We start from the raw sequence: 19,448 nt of genomic DNA on the forward strand, positions 1-19,448 counted from the left end.
CTTCGCTCACTGCTCCTTGGCATCTCCCCGGTTCTGAAACTCAGTAAGAACCCATGTTATTTTCTGAAGCCAAATTCTTTATCTCTGACCCTAGTGTGATGCCAGCCTGGACTACAGGAGTCATTGCTGTCAACAGTAATGGTAGCAAAAAAATTACCACATCTTCTGAAAATGAAAACAAAACCAAAAAAAATCACCTCTCCTGCCAGCGTAAAAAGCAAGGACACCAGGCAACAGTTCAAACAGAGCCCCTGCATACAAACAAACAAAGATGCCTGTCAGGGCTTAAGGGGAAAAAAATGGCACAGCTGTAGCACCACATTAGCAAAATTGTATGAGCCTTTTATTTTCAAGGATGCAGACAGATGCCACCTGAAATACAGGATGCTTGGAAGTACCACACACACATACACACATGCACACAATTAAACCACACACGTTCTCTGAGCTTCCTTTCTGACTCTCCTTAGCACAGATTGCTTTAACACTGCAAATGCTAATATAAACCAAGCGAAACTGTTCTCATAGTAGCTTAAACTTGTACAGAACTAAAGGATAGTTTAGCAAAACAGAGTTTTTGAGACAGCAAATAACCTTCTCTGAGAAATTACTTTTATGTTTGTGACTGTAAAGTTAAAACCAGACAATTATACCTGAAATTAGAGGCTAGCCAGCAAAGGAAGGTGACTGTGGTTATTATGTTTGGTGCCCAAGTTGAATCTCATTGAGCCTAATTTTCATGCAGATATTTGTAAATATTCGTGCCCAGAAGTCGTGCAGGGAGGCTGCAAGCGAGAGCAGCAGCTGTGCCCAGAACCCAGCAGGTCTGCTTTCTGGGAAGGAAGGCTGTGTCTCTGAAATAAACCCAGTCTTGCATTCTGATCAAACTGGTGCTCTTTGAAAAATGTCTCTAAATATGACCCGTTTTTAAAATAAATGCTAGTCAGTTGATTCATTAAAAGGCAAAGAGACATATCACATCCTCAGTACAGATAGGAGGCTGCTTTGTACATTTGGCACAGCTTCCACTGCTCGGAAAAAAGGCTATATTTTGTCTTTTGGGGGCGAAGTGCAATTGTCTAAAATACCATTTTTTACAGTTCAAAAGATAATTGAATTCTCTGATTCATGTTTTTTATCTTCTCTGTCCTCTAGCATATTCTTACCCAATCTCCTCCATTCCCACCTCAGCTGCCATGTTAGAGCTTTCTCATGTGAATGGGCTTTGGATAACGGGGAACGTAATTGGGCTGACCAAACTGAAACATTGCTGTAGTCACAGGGCATAAAATATGATTAGATAATTCGATAGGCCAATTGCTTAGCACTTTATTTTTAAATTGAATCCAAGAGCCAGCTGGGTTGAATTTTCAGTCCAATGAAGAGGAGATTAGATGAGCCATTTCTATGAATAGGAAGTTGTGGATCTCATCTTCTGCAGTTGGTGCTGAAGACAAGCCCTTGTTTTCACTTTTGGGCAGGAGCACCGGTGACTTTTGGCCAGAAACAGCTGCACGAAGGAGTTTGTGTGCTGTGGCAGACGTGTCCCCAGCAGCACTGCCGTCCGTCTGCTGTTGCAGCCCCACTGTTGCTGCACGATGGAACAGTGTAAAACGGGCAGAGCTGAAGAAAGGGCTGTTTCAGTCATTAGAGGGCAGTATCAGAAGAAGCAGGTCTTTCCTTCCTAGCAAGGAGGGTAGGGCTGATTCACGTAGGAAAAGGAAATGTCATCCGTGCAAAGCCTGGATGAACGTATTCACTCATTCAGATTAGCTGCCTCTCTTCACAGTCGGCTCTAATTTGTGCAAGAGAAAGCAATTTCTTCATCATCAACAAATGTAAATCTTGATAAACCAGTAGCTTAAAATTTTAATGCAAGACCTCAGAGTGGAAAATACTTTCCATATAAACAATAAATAATTAAAGAGGATTTTCTGACAAAAATGTGGAAAATCTGACTTGAAATCAGTGTGAAGATATGAATCATAATGTACAAAAGCCTGAAGGCATTAATCTTTTGAGAAATTTTTCTGTCACATGGTGCTTTAACTTCATCAGTTTCTTCCTCCACTAATACTGCAAGAGGTGGTGCAAAGCCCCTCTGCCTGCCACTAGTGCCACTTTGGGTTTGCCATTCACAATATAGCCAATTTACCACTTTTCTGCAGAAGAGGCTGTGCATTTGAAAATGACAAATGCTGAGGGAATAAATCATGAGGAATGTGAAGTAACTTTTTTTCCCTCAGTTGTTTCCACAATAACATTTGTAATGTTGTTGGGGTAACAGCTGCAGCAATACTACATTCATGTCTCAAAAACAGTTTTGTAAAATGTCACTACATCCCATTCTGTAAAATATATACTTACTTAGAATAAACAGAAATGTCCATACTAATTAGCAACAATTTAAAAAAGAAATTACAGGATAGTGGCTTACCTCTTACACTTGGCAATTGACCATTACTGACCTGCGCTGACATCATGCAGCACATTTTTATGTAGGATAAGGGAACGCAGCTTAGGAAAACAAAGGAGACAGCTCAGGAAACATGGATCTGTGCACTTTGCAAAGGGCGCAGAGATGAGTGTAATCTATGTGTCCATGGCTATGGGTTAGCAAAAAAGCCAATATATGAACAGACTGAAAATCGTTGAGAAGTCTCCATTTATTGAAGCAAAACAATATGTGGCAATACACAAAAAACTGATTCTTCAAAGCTGTCAGAGATTTGGAGGAACATTACAGAGATCATCACATTGGCCACCAATTCCTACGAAAACGAACAAACAACAACAAAAAACAACTGAGCCCCCCACTAAAAAGAACTCTTCCAAGCATTTTTGCTAGAGCTGTTGTAATACATGTTTTATGAGAGAAGGGTTCCTATGGCAGCAACTTACAAATACAGTGGACAAAATGATTTAAGTGGAACATTGACAGTGTATACTAAGGAGCTGCCAAAAAAAAAAAAAATCCCTACCCAAAAATAAAATTACAAAAATTTATAAAAAGCAGTTAACAGACTGAGAGGTTACCTTAGAGTCTCCAAACCTTGATGGGTGCATTTTGATCATAGTAGATTTTCTTACAATGAAGTGAAAGTCAATGGGGAGAGTAATGAAGCAGTATAATGCTTTACCTTTCTTGTCTTTTATAATAATTTAGTTCAAGCAGGCTTTGGGAAAATCACACTTTTATTTCAAGATCCCCAAAAAAATCAATACAGTAGTATACATTTAGTGCTTGAGGGAAAATCTACTCAACATTGTTTCATGATGAAAATGCCAAAGGCAGATGCTTTTCTTCAGTCTGTTACTTTGAAGGGACAAAGCTTCAGTTACCCTTTTCATACAGGGTAACTGAAGCTATGAATGCACATATTGACACTGCTGACACAATAAGGTGAACTCTAAGATTTATTCTGCCTGGACAGCAGAATAAAAACTTAAAACACACAGGGATGAAGAACAATTCACAGAAAAATGAAAAATCCTGGTACCAATTTATCAGTGCTGGTTTCAGAGTGGCAGATGCAGGAGTGCAGAGTGTGCAGAGGAGAGAGAGGAGCAGCATGGAGTGCAAACTGCTCAGGAGCTGGGAGGAGACGCACAGCTGAGTCTCAGAGGTGAGGGAGAGGAAATTTTCCTAGTGATCCTTGGGGACTCTGCAGCTTTATGTAATTCAGAAAGATGCTGCCTGGACTCAGAGCAGAGCAGCTGTTCCTCCCCCATCACCTATGCAAGGAGACAATGGGCCAGGGCATGCTCATGTTCAACTCTTTTTTTGTTTTGCTTTGTCTCATTCCGCAGATCTGAATTTTCCCTATTTAAGAAGTACATTTTTCTACTCAGTGTTTGAATAACAGTTGAAGATGAGAACCCCCACCATGCCTTTGATATGACTACCAGGCAGATTTACCTCAAAAATCTGGCCAGTGCTAAATCCAACTACATGTTCCAGTGTTGGAGCTCTTGTACACCCAAATTGCTACAATGGCAATTTTGAAGACACCAAAAATGCAAAATCAGGCCTTCAACTTGAGAGAGGATGATCTTTACCATGGAGGTAAACGCTATTGGGAGGTAAGTGACAGTAATGGCTGAATCTTGTTATAGAGGGAAATGCTCTAAACTAGTCTCTAAGATATTAAGGTTGCATTATCTCAGTTGCAGAGTCAAACGCAGTGCAAAGAGAAAATCAGAATTACCTGTGTGTGCAATAAAGCTGGTTGTGCCTTCAGTTTGGCTGCCAGTGTAATTTCTGTGGTTGGGATTTCAACTGGCTACCTGTATAGCCACCTTGCAAATGAGTTTAATTTGCATATATTGCAGGAATTTCACTCATTCAAGTCCTGAGACACAAGAACAGGATGTCTTAGGTAATAAACAACATAAAGTAGTGTTTTTTTTGTTGTTTTGTTTTTGTTTTTTCCCTATGGAATGAAGAAATAGAGTCTTAGTTTCTTCTGAGATTTAATACAACGCAGGTAACTCTTCTAACTCTCATCAATTGTTTTTGGAAAGAGGTTAAAATGACAAGGGTAAGAGATGAGGAAATTAAAATAAGCTGGAGTAAGAGACCCAGAAAACCTGTTTTAGAGAACAGATACTAAAAGACAGGAGACCTTTTCTCTAAGGAGGGCAAGAATGTCAGAAGCCATTAATAACAGTATTTGGAAGAGTATACCGAAGATTTTTTTTTTCTCTATACTTGTGACAGGAAAAGAAAGAAAGGCGAAGTGAGCTTCCCTGCCTCCTCCCACTAACTCTGCTCAAGTCTAAGCAGAAAGCATCACCACTAGGGACTCAAAGCACTGCAATATTTTACTCCAGTTTACATTAAAAAACTTTTTCATTCTTTGAGTGAACAGGAGGAAGTCCCATGCAACTCAACAGCTTATCAATAAGAATGTCTAAAGAGGGTATTGGTCTGTTAATCTGGGCCCCCAAAAAGTATTTTTCTATTGTTAAATGGGCAGTCCAGGGAAGAAATTTCAGATTCTTGAATTATATATTTTGTAGTAAATGTGACCCTTGGGTAAAAAAACATGAAGAGCTAGAGGATGACTAGGTGACTTCCAGTTTTCTTAATATGCATGCTCCTCTCCAGACTTTCTGAAATCAGTCTTTCCCTGTGATTGCCCTGCAGCTTTCACACACCACTTCAGAACCAGCTGTGGAGCAGTTGCAGTTTTCTCCCCAAATTTGGCCATCAAAAAAGCATTTAATTATGCACATTTCTTAATAATACTGCACAATTTTGTTATAACAAACATTAACTTCATCTGCAACCTTCATACTTCTTGACTTTTGTCAGCCTCTTCTCGCAGATAACTAGTGGTAGGACTAGAGGGAATGGCCTCAAGTTGCAGTTGTGTCTGAAAACGCTGAGGTAGTTTTGTAAGCGTCACCTCATGTATTATTTTCTTTTATAAGAAGCACCAGTTAAAACAATCAGTTTCCAGAGGTAAAAGCAGGAAATAGGACCTTTTAAAGGGATTGCTTGCTTCCACAAATGAGTTTACAGCTGCTCAAAAATTATTTTATCATGCCATGGTGCTCTAATCCCTGCATGAGATGCTTTCTGCTTGCTTTTAGGAAGTGTTTTGAAGGTGTTTTGACTTGGATTTGAGGTGTTTAACAACAATCATCAACGTGGCCCACTGCAGCCAATACCAGTCCTTTGGTATTTGGTACAGTGAGCTGACTTTTGCTCCTATCCACACCGATTTCTTCAGAACCTGAGTTGGTTTGTTCTTGCTTGAACAAGGAACCAACAATTCATATGCTAGGGCCAATGCTAGGGCTGTTACATCGTCAATAACTGCCGTGCACAGCAAAAGAAAATACCCAGAAGCATAAACTACTGGATAGAGAACGAGAGAAGAGTTCTGCTGTGTGACCTGAATACTTTCCATAGCTGGACTGTGCCTCAGTAAAATAGTGATAAGTACCAGTCTGAGCTGGCAGCTTTTCTTGCATACCGCTGCCCTTCACTCTGTGCAAGGAGAAACACAATTTTGAGTTATCGCTCTACTGCTGATGAGCAATGCCTTTTCACTATAGGTCTGACATTGATATCAGAAGAAAGTATTGTGATACAGCAAAGTACTTGGGTAAAGCACTTTGGAAGGACTGTTTCCACGCTGAGTGCTTCGCAATGAGACAGAGAGAAGAGCAGAGCTTGACTAGGCAGCCGTGCTGCTGCAGAGCCAGGCTGGTGTTGTAGAAGTGCTGCTAATCTTTGTGAACACTGGGCGTGATTTGGTCAATAATACATTCAGCATTGCAATACTACCTTGGCATCCACAGATATGGATCCATTTTATAGATGCACAGTGAAATGGCAGGGAAGGAGGTGATAGTGATGGATTTCTTCCCGTGCAGAGACATAGTCTAGCACAGATCCAAGTGCTGCTGCTATATGGGGTCCTGCTCAGATGAACAGGTACTCAGGGCCATGTCCACTGCCAGTGCTGGGACTCACTCCAACCAATAGCTGTACCTAAGCAAAATAGGTTTGGGACTAACTCTACACAGATAATAAATGAAACTTCTCACCTATTTTGACATTGAATATGAAAAATATGTAAAATAGTATGTGAGTGTCTTTTTCCATTAATATGAAAAAAATGAAACAGCTAATTTGAAGAAAAGTAAATGAATCACACTGTGTTAAGGGATTCAGGAATGTCACAGTTCTTCACGTGATCACTAGTCAGCGATTGTTTATTATAGAATCACAGAATCATTACGGTTGGAAAAGACCTTCAAGATCATCCGGTCCAACCATCACCCTACTACCAATGCGTACTGGGTCTGGCTGGGATGGAGTCAACTTTCCCTGCAGCAGCCCATACACCCACTGAACCATGTCCCTAAGCATCACGTCCAACCTTTCCTTGAACACCCCCAGTAACAGTGATGCCACCACCTGCTGGGCAACCGGTCCCAATGCCTGACTGCTCTTTCTGAGAAGAAATGTCTCCTCATTTCTAACCTAGACTTCCCCTGCCACAACTTGAGGCCATTCCCTCTAGTCCTACTGCTAGTTATCTGTGAGAATAGGCCGACCCTCAGCTCCCCACAGCTGACTTGCAGGTAGCTGCAGAGAGCAATGAGGTCTCCCCTGAGCCTCCTCTTCTCCAGACCAAACACCCCCAGTTCCCTCAGCCGCTCCTCACAGGACTTGTGCTCCAGGCAGCAGCACCCTGAGACTACAGAGGACCGTACCACCTGCAATTTTTTATTTTTTTAATATTTATTTTTCCAGTTTCTGTCACTCCACGACGCCCCGCTCCCTCTACGCTCGATCCGACCCCGTCCCTCCCCGGCTCCCCGTTCCCCGCCCCTGCGCCGAGCAGCCCGCCCGGCCTGCGGCCCGGCCCCGCCGCCACGTGACGGGCGGAGGGCGGCGAGGCAACATGGCCGCGGCGGGGTAAGCTCCGCTCCGCTCCGCGGCACCGGCGCCAAGCCTCGGCTGCCCGCCCGCACCCCCTGTGGTGGCCCGGCCCTGCCGGGGCGAGGGCGGCGGGGAGGAGCCGTGGGGGGCCCCTGGGGGTCGGGGGGGGCGGAGGGGTGGTGGCGGCGGCGGCGGCGGCGGCTCCGGGCGGCTCGCGGTGCAGCCTGTCGCCTGTCGCGACAGCCCTGGGGTGACAGCAGCCCTTGTGTTGCGGCAGAGCCGTCGGGGGTGCCGCGGCGGTACCCGGTCCGTGCTGGCTGCACTCACAGAGCCTCCCTGCCCCATCTGTTGGGAGGTGATGCAGGCGGGCAGGCACAGGCTGGTAGCACAAGGGCTCAATTCTTTTATTTACGGCTGAACTCTGCCGTTTTTCCAGTGCTTTGAGAGTTTGTGACAGGTCCCAGCGCTGACATTCCTTGCCAGGTCCAGCTGATAGCGAAGCTGTGCCACAAGGGAGAGAGCAGGTAGGACATGGGACGGGACAGCGACTTAAAACTGCTGAGGTAGTTACGAGAAGTGCTTAGCTGGCAGTGAGGGACACGTCCAGTTTGCGCCATAAAGGCAGCAGTTGCTTTCACTGTTTCCCTTGCATAGCGTAGTTGCTAGTGCTGCTGTTAGTGTAGGCCTCTTGATGTGCTGTGGAAACAGCATCAAAAATTGGCTAGAACTCAAGCTGATGGTGATGATTCTGTCTGTTGCTCAAAACAAATAAATAAGGCCCAGCTAACAGATAACTTCTGGAAGAATAGTTTCAGGGTTTCTTAGCTTTATTAAAATCTGGATCCTGTCTTCATGGCCTTGGTAGAACAGATGTGACAGACCAGGAATTTTCTTCTGAAAACCAGAGGTGCTCAAAACCAGAAATAAAATGGAATTTTGAGACTAACTCAAAAACAGAAATAAAATGGAATTCCTGGTTGTTGCATCAAAACAAAACCAAAACATTAGATGGATCATACCATAACAAAATCTCTCCCTGAAAATATAAAACTTCTGAAATAAACCTTGAAAATGAACACTTCCAGACAAAAGGAAAATATCCTTTAAAGAAACAGATGCAGTTTAATGTTCTTAGGTGCACTTTACTTTGAGTATGGTAAAATAAAACAGCTCTTGTGTGGGCTTAGGCCTAAGTGATCATAAAAATTGTATGTGACAGGCAGCAGGGAAACTGCCAGCTGCTGTGGGAGGCCTTTCCAGACTGAGTAATGGCCGAGTTCTGGTACCAGGCTAGTAAAATGAGGAAGCTGAACTTCAAGTGTCCTCTCCTGGTCTTGCAAGTAGCCATTTCTAACATTGACTATTGCTTGTTTGCGGAAGTTTGCATAGGTTCAAAGATGAATGTGCCACAAAGCAGTGCTTACTTTAAACACTCTTCATTACAAATTATCATATATATAGTTCTGTGTTACAGTTCTGAGTTGAGTTTGTGGCTGTAGACACCAGGCTCCCTGTGCTAATGGACAAATCAGACCTCGAAGGAGCAGCCAGGGTATCGTACCTGACTAAGTTCTGGTATTTTTATGTCTTATGTGATGTAAAGTAGGTGACTGATCAGAGATCAGAGACCAAAACTGAATGCTTTCAGCTCCTTCTTGAGAAGGAACTTTGTGATAGTATTGTTAGGTGGCGAATTCACAGAGAGCTTTGTGTTGATCCAATTGCATGTGTATTTCCAGGGTTGATACACGTGAGGCAGTCATATATGTGCACCCACCCAATTTACTGTATGTGACATTGCAGTGAATTATATTTGAAACTGAAGTGCTAAATAATTATCATGGCTATACTGCATAGACACAGCATTTTGAAATGGCTGGACTGGAAGAAATAGAGAAAAAAAGACCAGGCTGGTAGTAACCTACTTACCTGTCATGTATGTCTTGCCAGTAGAGCAATGGTCACAACCGAGGGTGGTTACACAGCCAGTCCTGTGTTTGAAGACATTTACTGTGATCCTGAGTAGTGAAAGAGTTCTCTTTCCAAATCGCTGCTGGCAATAGAAAAGCAGGTGTGTAGCTGTGCTCTTTTCTTTAGACTTAAACACCTGTGTAAGTGCTAGTCTCTGACAAAACTCTCTGCATAAATTGTGGAAAGCTGGTGCTAGGGCCACGCGTACAGAATGAGTCAACCTGTGCAGGCAGAGCAAAGCAGCACACCTTTGGGTGTCTTGCTGTGGTGTTATTCCATCCCTGTTTGGTGAGGTTGCCATTGGTTTGGTGTCCAAGTGGGTGCAGGAAGGAAGACTTGGAGGAAGCAAACGTCTTAGTCTGTTCTTCCCTGAAAGCCACATGCTTTTCTCCACAGATTCTCAGTTGTGAAAGTAGACCTGCTGCCTGGCAAGTCTGTACAATCCAAGGCATTAATTCACATATGAGCAGAGAACCCCAGCTGCTAAGCGGTATTTGCAGGGATGTTCAGACCAGCCCTCCTGTGTCCTTCAAACCTTGCTGTGGGATCTGACACATGCAGCAATTGTGATTGTTACTGCAACCTTAAAATAGAGACCAAGGCCGTGCCTGTGACAAAACTGTGCAAATCTAAAACAACTGTATACGATCAAATGATTAACGTTGTGGCATCAAACTCAAGCAGGGAGAGTAGGATCTGGTATATACATACAAGGACAACTCCCTTTTTTGCCATGGGGTTAGCTAAAATGTGCAGAAGTGCGATAATTTTACATCATAAAGCATTTCAGCCTGAGTGTTAAGATCACACTAAAAGATAGTTTTGAAGTGGTTCAGGGAGACTACGAGTAAGAATTCCTGCCTGACATTATTTCTCCTTTAGTCTCATTTTGGTTGTTGAAGGTTTTAAGTGCAGTAAAAGCATTAACAGTAAACTTATCAGAGATGAAAATGCATGTTTGTAGCAGTGTCGTATCAGCTCTGGGTTGTAGGCTTAGGCCTAGCGGAGGAGGGAGGTCAGAGCTTGTTTTTTTTCCAGAGCAAAAAAAAACTGTGAAGATAGTAAAATTACAGTGGAAGTGTCTTTTGTTCTGTCCTCTGAAGCAAAACATAAAAAAGATTGTGTTATAACCTCTGCCCTTTTTTTGGTTTTATTTTTCTTATTAGCAGATAAAAAGATCTGAGAGTAACCTATGGCATAAGGGTATCAGATTATATTCTCTCATTCCTTTTATACTTGCAATAAGGTGAGCATCTGATTTCCAATCCCCTGCATGGAGATACTCCAGGGGATGAGCTTGCTTGGATAACAGTTTTCAACATCTTCTGCAGTGCCAAGTTGCTGAGCCACTGCTTTGCACCTGAAAAGTCTTGCCCTTAATTTGTTTAAGGTTTACTATCTGATTTTAAATTTTCAGTAGTTTTTGCTAGGATTGTTTGAACTCGCTTCATTCTTCCGAGAGGCCAGGGTATTCCAAAATGAAAGCTTATGCTGTGCTTCCATGCTATGCTAATGTGCCTCAATAGGTAGTCTGCAGCCCTTGTAATTATCGCCTGCCATGTTGCTGGGTTATCAGGTGTGTGGGGGGAAGTAATAAAAATAAATACATTTGGGTTTTGTGCACCATCAGCTGAACTCCTAGGCAGACAGTTTGAAAATTGGATTAGTAAGAGCAATCTTTCACCTTCTAAAATTACTTACACTGTTATATAAAGTAGTTATAAACAAGTAAAATAAAATATTTTATTAGCTCTTTTATGCTGTGTCTGCAGTATGAAATTATAAGGTTTACATTTCTGATGCTGATAAAGCCTTTCAGGAGATTATTTCATGCAGCTATAAATCAAAGGTTACTTTTCACATTGCCTCTGAAAACTATATAGTAATTAAGGTATGGAGCTCTGCATCTCTAAGGTTAAGTCCGGTCTGTCATTTTAGCACACTAACAGTTTAATTGTAGCTTTCTGTCATCTCATCCAGAAGCATTATCTGATAAAAAAAAGACTGTCCAGCCATTCAGAAGAATGTCTTCAATAAACAGAGAGAAGCAGAGATGGAGGAGCAAATTGGACTTAAAGCATAGGTTTTATTGATAAAATAGTGTTCATCTGTAACACTGAAGCTCCAAAGTATAACTCTGTTATGTTAAACATGAAGGAAGGGAAAAAAAAAAAAGGGAATACTTCTCCTTGTCCAATTAAAAAAAACATCCTGCATTAAGCCCTAGGCTGCTCTTATAGTTAAGCTACAAAATGTGCAAGTGTGGACCTATAACAAACATGAATGAATCAGTAGTATATTTTTGTAGTATTTTAAACACCTTAGTTGCTTAATAAACCTTTTATTTTAAAGAAAGCTGTTTACCTTTAAACTACGTTCTCCAGACAGCCTCTGTTGAGTACAATCTTAGAGGAACTTTGTAGGCTCTGGGCCCAGGTTGTGCTGCCAGAGCGAGGTAGTGCTGTACGGCAGAAGGTCGCTGATACCTGGGGCACGCTCCCGTTGGCCGTATGTATGAGCTCACTCGCTCACTGAAGCTGCTTCTGTGTGTGTAAGAGTAAACGTATGTACAGATACAACACATTCACAGATACTGCGCGAGTGTGGGGAACTCACCCCATGCCTGCTGACTGCTATCTTCTCTCTGCCGTCCCTGTGTCAGCTACTCCAGCACTTGCTTCCCAGAGGGCCTTGATGAAGTTTTGCCAGACAGTGTAGCCTTTCACTTCAGTTTTCAGTAATGCAGAACTCACTTTCTCCCTCTTCTTTTGCCTTTATTCAGCAGAATTAGGCTGTCACTGCTGTCTGCGTCTACTTTTCACGTCACTTTACATAGAGAAAGGTAATGTGATATGCTGTGGGCCATAGCTCCAGCCAGTCGTATCCGCTGTTGCCATCTTTTTCCTTTGGTACTCGTGTGAGCAATGTCTAATTGTAGCCAGAGAGCACTGGTTGTATGCAGCATCTCTTCCCCTGGAGTGATTAGTGTCTTGTTTGTTGAGTTGCATTAAACTTACTTTTTTCTACTAAAGTAACAAGCACTGTGTGTCTGAATTGTGCCAACCACTGTCTGTCTTCCATTAACTGTCAATTAAAAAAAAATCTCTTCTAGACCTTCTTTTTGGCTGGGGAATGAGACCCTGAAAGTGCCTGTAGCACTCTTTGCCTTGAATAGAAGACGGCTGTGTGATCGCCTGAGACAGAATAAAGATGTCCAGAAGAACTCAATTGTTCTGCTGCAGGGTGGAGAAGAAACCCAGAGATATTGCACTGATACTGGTATCGTGTTTCGCCAGGTAAGGGTTGAATCAGAGCTTCAAATCAAATTAAGTAACCACCTCTAACTGCATGAATTTTTAAACCATTTTTAATTATTCTTCCTTTATCTCAGATGGGTGTGTTGCTTTACTTCACTGAAATAAGTTGATTTCTTTGTTACATTGCCTCTTCAGCTCTGGTTACTCTTATTCTCTCAGTGCTTTCCTATGTGGGCTCATGTGGCTTAAAGGGCCTAAACCAGTTCTTACCAATTGTTTAACAACACATTTAACAAAATGATCATCATCATTTAACATAATATTAAAGGCAGCAACTGAATATGTCATATTTTTTTTCAGTCTTGTTTGTCACCAAAAAAAACCCTTCTTTCTGTAATGAAACATGTTACACTGACCTAAACCAAATTAATTCATAGAAAAGTGTATATAAAGAATATTCATTGTTTTATAGATAGTGTATTCCACATACCAGGATGTATCTCAGAATTTACAACGTCTTCTCAGATTAGACACTTCCTTAAATACTCACATGTTCTCCTGTCACAGAGAGGACTTAATGACTTGTTAATGTCATGATGAACACATTATTAGTACAAATTCATTTTGTTTTATGAATTTAATTGAGCAGTTTTACATTTTGAAGAAACAAAACCAATAAATTCCTGTCTAGATAGTGTGCATCTTCTTGTAGTTATTGGTCTGCTTTTAGAGATGAATGTTTCAGGGTATCAGAGTGTATGCCTGTCCTTACCAATATTCATCTTTGTATTGTTTGGTATTTTGTTGTTTGCATGTTTGTTTTTAAAATAACTCTTGGCTAAGAGCTGTTGAAGCTTCCTTTTTCTCTCTGGGAGACCGAGTCTTCACTTCAGGACCAACCCAGTGAATCTGCACGCTGCTTTTGCCTTGTCTCATGTGACATGATTATTTCTTCCTGATACTACATTCCCTAATTCTAGACTGGAAGAATGTGTATTATTATGCTGAGTTGACTGTTGTTTATTTCTTATAGTAGCTTATTAATCTCTGGTTATTTTCAGTTGCCAGCAGAAGAATTTATTAAAACCTAACACTAATCAGTCTGAAAAGCTTTAAACCTAAACCACTTCGTTTACTTCAGAAGCAAAATAGATCTCTTTTAGTATGTAGTGTAGTGTATTTTAGAGTTGGTAGAAATGAGGGTTTACTTTTAAGAATATATTTTGTCTTAACCTAGGAATCTTACTTTCACTGGACTTTTGGAGTAACTGAAGCAGGCTGCTTTGGAGCAGTAGATGTTGATACTGGAAGATCCATGATTTTTGTTCCACAACTCCCTGAAAGTTATGCAGTTTGGATGGGAAAGTAAGACATATCTTTTAACTGTGTTAAGATGTATCTGGGTATTTAATGCAATTGTCTGAAGAGCTGAAATATTACCTGATTTTAATCAGATGCCTCCAAATCATTCGGTGTGAACTGTAGTAATATGTCTATGCAGTGATGCAAAATGTGATCAGTTGGTATTGATCAGGTGACATCAAATGATCCACCACCATTCTGGAGAGAATACATGTCCAATTGAAACCTATGAATCTCCTGGTATCCATGAAAGGAAGCTGAACAATAAAGAAAAGTAGAAATCTTCTGTTGAAACAGACAAGCTATTTAGTAAAGTAGACTTTTTCAAGCTGCTTTACCAGGTTGCAGCCTTCTCAGCTAATGAGACTTTTTGAGTGGGAGGAGGTAGTTTAGCCTTTGATACTTTTTTTTTTTAAAGAACCATCTGACTGGGGAATGTGATTTTAATTCTGTTCTGTGAGTATGCTATAAACATCTCTTTTTCTATCCACATAGGTAGTAAATATTGCTCAGTGCTATAGTAGTGAAGGGATTAATTTATTTATGTGCACATTTCCTTTCTCAATCTTAATAGTATTTATACTGTTTAACAAGCTGTAATTTTTTTTTGGTGTCTACATGGTCTCAGAATATTGGATTACTTCTAATTTAATATTTTAAGCCCAGGTTGCTTAGTTTCTAATTGAAGCTATCACTTATATTTTAATGCTAATTTTGGAAAAGGAAAAACAGTTGCAACCAATCCCATATGCTGAACTGTTAGACCATATGGTAGGGCATGGCTGCTGCCTTCTCAGAGCGTTATATGAATATCACTCCCTTAGACCTGCCTTGGAACTTAAATTGTTTATGATCACTTTAAAATGCAAATACTGCTCTCTGAAATACTTCAGCTGAGTGCTGCACCTGTATGGGAGGGTAGCTGCTGTTTAACTCCCACATGTCCTGTAAACTCTGTTCCCTAGTGGAGGTTGTTCGCGTTTTACAGACAAAGCTTTTCCTCCTCCTAGGTTCTTTTCTGCTAATTCAAATCATCCGTTTCATGCCCATGCAGATCATACCTAATCTGGAAAGTCTTTATAATATTACTGAAATTCCACTGTGTCATTTTATATTTTTAAACAAAATGGTGTTGTTTATATATGGTAGCCTTTTTGATTTGTTGTGCAACACTCATTATTGGTTCATTTACAGAATTACAGGTCTGGGTAAAAAATGGTTTATTGCCATTGTGTCTTTTCTTGGGGAATATAATGAAGCAATTGCCTTTATTGCAGTCTTTGTTTCTAAATTCTCCTCCTTACCCTTCCTGCAATCCCTCTGTTTGGATCTTGTTTTCTTTTCTGTCAGCCATGGCCATGTACTTCTCCTGCTTGTCAGAAGGATGGAGGAATAACTCATTTGTGAGGCAGCAGCAGTTCTGCTTCATAAGTTAGTTGGTGGGGGGTACTGCACACAGCTAGCGCTTGTGTTCCTTCCCAGAAGAGTCAATTTTAAGTCAAAAGTAGCACTGAAAGAAAAACAGTTTGCTTTCCATCCTCTGTTACCTACTATAGTTTGCCTTGGAAGTGCATTTTTCTGTGCATGTGGAAGGTACGATCTGCCCAGTCAAAGAAACGTTCGTTTGACATTGATGAAGCACAGATCTATGCAATCCCTTGTATGATATTTGGAAGGTTAGTATTTTAGTGAGGTCTATAGCTGGTCTTCTAATTCATAGTACAGCATGAGGTGATTTGTCTGCTATTTATATTGCCCTCTATTTAAGACAGATGTGGGAATCTGCTACTTGAGTTAGTCAGAAATATACAGATTCTGTTAAAATAAGTGCAGAAGGCTCTTTTCTCCTACTGTATTACTAAAAGTCTTGTGTAATGTTCCGGTGGCTTCCAGTTTTGAAGGATGTACCTTTGGGCTCCATCAAAGACATCACTTAGGTAATATGGCAGTCAGGAAGGTTAACCTTTTTGCCATTAAATAATGCAAAAGTGGGACTACTTTGCTTCTTTCGAATTGCAGTGTTAGGTTGGCCAAAACCAGTGAAGCGCCAGTGAGAGCATTTGGTTGGAGATGAATAGACTATTAGTTTACAACAGAGATCATGAACACTAGAATTATTTTTAACTTGCCAGTTGCACTTGCTTCTGTAAGTAAGGGGTGATTTTGCATGCTGAGGAGAGTAGGAACTCTTACCAGCTCACCTGATGGTGAACACAGAGAGATGACTGCATCATCCTGGGCTGCTATCTGCCAGTATCCTGTAGTACCGGTGGTGATGGAACTAGCACTTGTTGGGAATGTTACTCATCTTGTAGACTTCTGTCCGTATGTGTATGCTCTAAAGATTTGTAAATAGCTGTAGGGCTATTTTTAGAAGTCCTTGAAAGCTTGAAAAGCTAAAAATACCTCTGTAGATTTAAAAGGGAGGAGAGATTTAACTAAACTCACAGTTCAGACAATGAATGTTCTCAAAAAAAAAAAAAAAAAGGCAGCCCCTTAAAAAAAAAAGGGAATTGCAGAATTGTTATGAGGATATTTGTTTGACTGGTGGTCCTACTTCCATGTTGAGAAGGAACAACAACAGTCAGTCTGTTTTTAAATTTGTTCCAGCCAACAACTAAAGAACCATTTGCACATCTACTGATTTTTTTAACTCTGCCCACTACCCCTCCAATTATTTGTAAGGCAGAAACAAAGACTTTCATGAGATGGCTCAGAGGATAAGCTTTTGCTCTTCTGAATTTTTTATTCTATTCTTACTTTAGGAGGAAGACTTTAAGAAATGAATGTGATAATAGAAAATTGTAAGGCTTCAGTAGCGTAACTGTGTTATGAATACCCCTCTTTTTCTGCACAGTCTCACCTAGTCAAGTTTGTGGTGCAAAGCTGTTAGCAATTGTTTTTATTCCTAGGAGGCATTAAGCTGGTATGACTGTGTGTCTTGCACAGAGACTTCAATTTCACTAATTATTGCTGCACCTGCCATTTACCTCCTTAATTATAAATGACAGAACTAGTCAGTGTGCTGATCAAAGATATTTTATAAAGTAAAACATACTGTACAGCAGCTGCTTTATGTGAAGTGGATGCCAAAATAACTTAATTGCCTTGCCACATAAAGAATGTTTTAATGGAAAACAAAAATATTTAACACTTTCATTCTCTAACTTCAGAAATACATATTAAATGAGCAATATTTATAAGCAGTTTCCTTTGTTTTCTTTCAAGCCCTGATGGCTAATTGGTAAGTGTAACAACATTAACAATTGCATCTGATGTAAGTAATATTTTCCCATGAAGCTGATTGGAAGCTATCTGTATTGGTGAAGTATAACCTTGGTTGTGGCACTTTGGAGCTACAGTAAAGCACGATGAAATGCCTTACAAATGTCAAGATTTCTCAGTGACCTAATGAGGAATCTTCTCAAATATTGTCAACATTTTCAAAGTAGATTATAACTAAAATCAAACCTTGGTTTTGGTGATTAAACTTGCCTGAGTTCAGCAAAGCTATCAAATTGTACTGCCCTTTGAAAATGGTGCAAAATTATGTATATACTTTTTCCCAAGAACTTATGTAAAAAAGTTTTAAGGCTCCATGTTTATTTTTTTCTTATAGACTATATGTGGTCATGAAAATTAGAAGCTTAGATGCAAAGAAGTCACTTTCTCCTTTATGAGGATAGGTGAATTTTTGTGGCATTTGTATTTTGAATAACTGAGCGTTAAGTTTCTGTACAGCATGGTATGCTTATCCGGCTGTGTCATGGCAGCTGAGGCTGGTGCATTGATTGGTCCAAGGTTTGGTTTCAAGAAGGCAAGGTCTGTACTAAGCCTACTCTCAGCAAGCTGAGATTTGAGACAACCCCTGACAGGTAGAGAGGTGTAGGTGGGTGCTGTAGGGGACAAACTGTAAACCACCTTAATAATTCTTGACACAGATTTTGCAGGAATGAAGGACACTCTCTAGATGTTTTAATGATGCTGTACTTGTAGGCCCCTTTCTCTGTAAGGTGCTCTGGAGCTGTGTATCCAGGTAATATACTCTTAGGAGGGTCTTAATTTTACCTTCTGAACTGATCTGGCATGTCATCCCCTGATACTTTGTCTGGCAGTTTTTCCTTTAAGGTAAAATATACTTGATGTTTTCATTTGCCATGTGTATCAGTTCAGTCCTTTCCCAACATTTATCCTGTTCCCTTACCCACTGAATTTTTATTTTGTTGTTCAAAAAAATAATAAAATTTGTTTTTTTAATCACTTTAGGTCATCTTATTACTGTTTTGTACCAACTAGCAATTGCAATTTATCTGCAAAGTTTGTTACCACCTGCAAATACCATCTGTGGATCTCATGAACATATTCAGTCCTGCTTCTGCTTCTGAATACCATCAGAACTAATTTCAGTCTTTGCAGTATCCCACTAATCAAGACTTGCAGTCTGTTGCTGTTTATCACTTTAACTTCTGAGAACATCAGTCTAAATTGATACAGCACTTCTCAGTGTGGTAGTTGGAGGGTTTCCCAGCCCTTGAAAAGCTCATCTTTTTATTTATTTTTTATTTTCTGCTTTAGGCCTTTCAAGTCCAGGTCACGTCATAGTGTTCATGCCCAAGCCAATTTGAGTTGATTTTGGAGAGTAAGATTCTTCAGAGAGATATTTATCAAATATTTCACTATTATTTTGGTAGTACATCTGTTGCTTTACCCTTCATTCAGTCCTTTTGAAACTCCGTCCAGTAAAGCGCGTTGCTTTTGATTGACGAGAATGACTTGTGTAATTCCCCATGCTGTTTCTTTTCCAAGATTCTGCTTCTCTCCATAGTATGGTGATTCTGTTTCTTGTCTTCCATTCATTTATTATGGTATTACTCTGTGGATAAAAAAAAATACTTCTGTAGACTAATTAGTGTCTGAATTGTGCTTGCCACTTCACTGATGTTTTTTCTCTAAATAGTGCTGCTCTAGTGCTCTGACTTCTCAAATTATCACTTTAGTTGTCTCAGTGTTGCAGTTGCCCACAAGTTTCGTTAATCCAGGACAAATGTGTACTGTTCCTATTTACTTCAGTGATTATTTGTATGAATCTTTGCTTTTTAGATGCTTAACTTTCTTTGTGTTTCTTGCTGACAACATTTAAAAAAAATAAGTCATATCAGTCCATTGATTTGCAGTCACACCAGCATGCACCTTTGACTGGATGCACAATTTGGCAACTCAGGCAGTGTTGAAGTGCTTTTTTGTCCTCTGCTCTTTTTCATTTAGGTGTGTTGAGAAATAGAATGGATCCGAAGTAAATCTGCTTAACAATGCTGCACCAGAGTTTTTAGATGTGGCTTTAAACCACAGCATGAGGAAAGTTAAATCTTGCCTGTGCACGTCTCATGCCTGTGGTAAGAGGGGAAATGTTGGTAACCCCCACCAGGCATTTCTTATTTTATACTTTATTTAATGCG

General features: G+C 40.5%; 1 protein-coding gene across 3 annotated transcripts in view; it reads left to right on the forward strand.

Moving 5' to 3' along the window:
* Positions 1 to 4,045: 4,045 nt before the first annotated feature.
* Positions 4,046 to 19,448, forward strand: part of PEPD (peptidase D) — a 137,353-nt gene continuing 121,950 nt past the window's right edge. Inside the window, exons 1-3 of one of the 3 annotated variants that reach the window (XM_040570807.1) lie at positions 4,046 to 4,083; positions 12,486 to 12,669; positions 13,868 to 13,995. In XM_040570807.1, the coding sequence (XP_040426741.1) occupies positions 4,049 to 4,083; positions 12,486 to 12,669; positions 13,868 to 13,995 (347 nt within the window). In that variant the 5' untranslated portion in view covers positions 4,046 to 4,048. Of the gene's footprint in view, positions 4,084 to 7,384; positions 7,439 to 7,918; positions 7,966 to 12,485; positions 12,670 to 13,867; positions 13,996 to 19,448 lie in introns of those variants that run through there. The other 2 variants (XM_040570809.1, XM_040570808.1) reach the window with 2 other exon arrangements.

This window comes from Cygnus olor, chromosome 12, assembly GCF_009769625.2.
Source record: "Cygnus olor isolate bCygOlo1 chromosome 12, bCygOlo1.pri.v2, whole genome shotgun sequence".
Lineage (NCBI taxonomy): Eukaryota > Metazoa > Chordata > Aves > Anseriformes > Anatidae > Cygnus > Cygnus olor.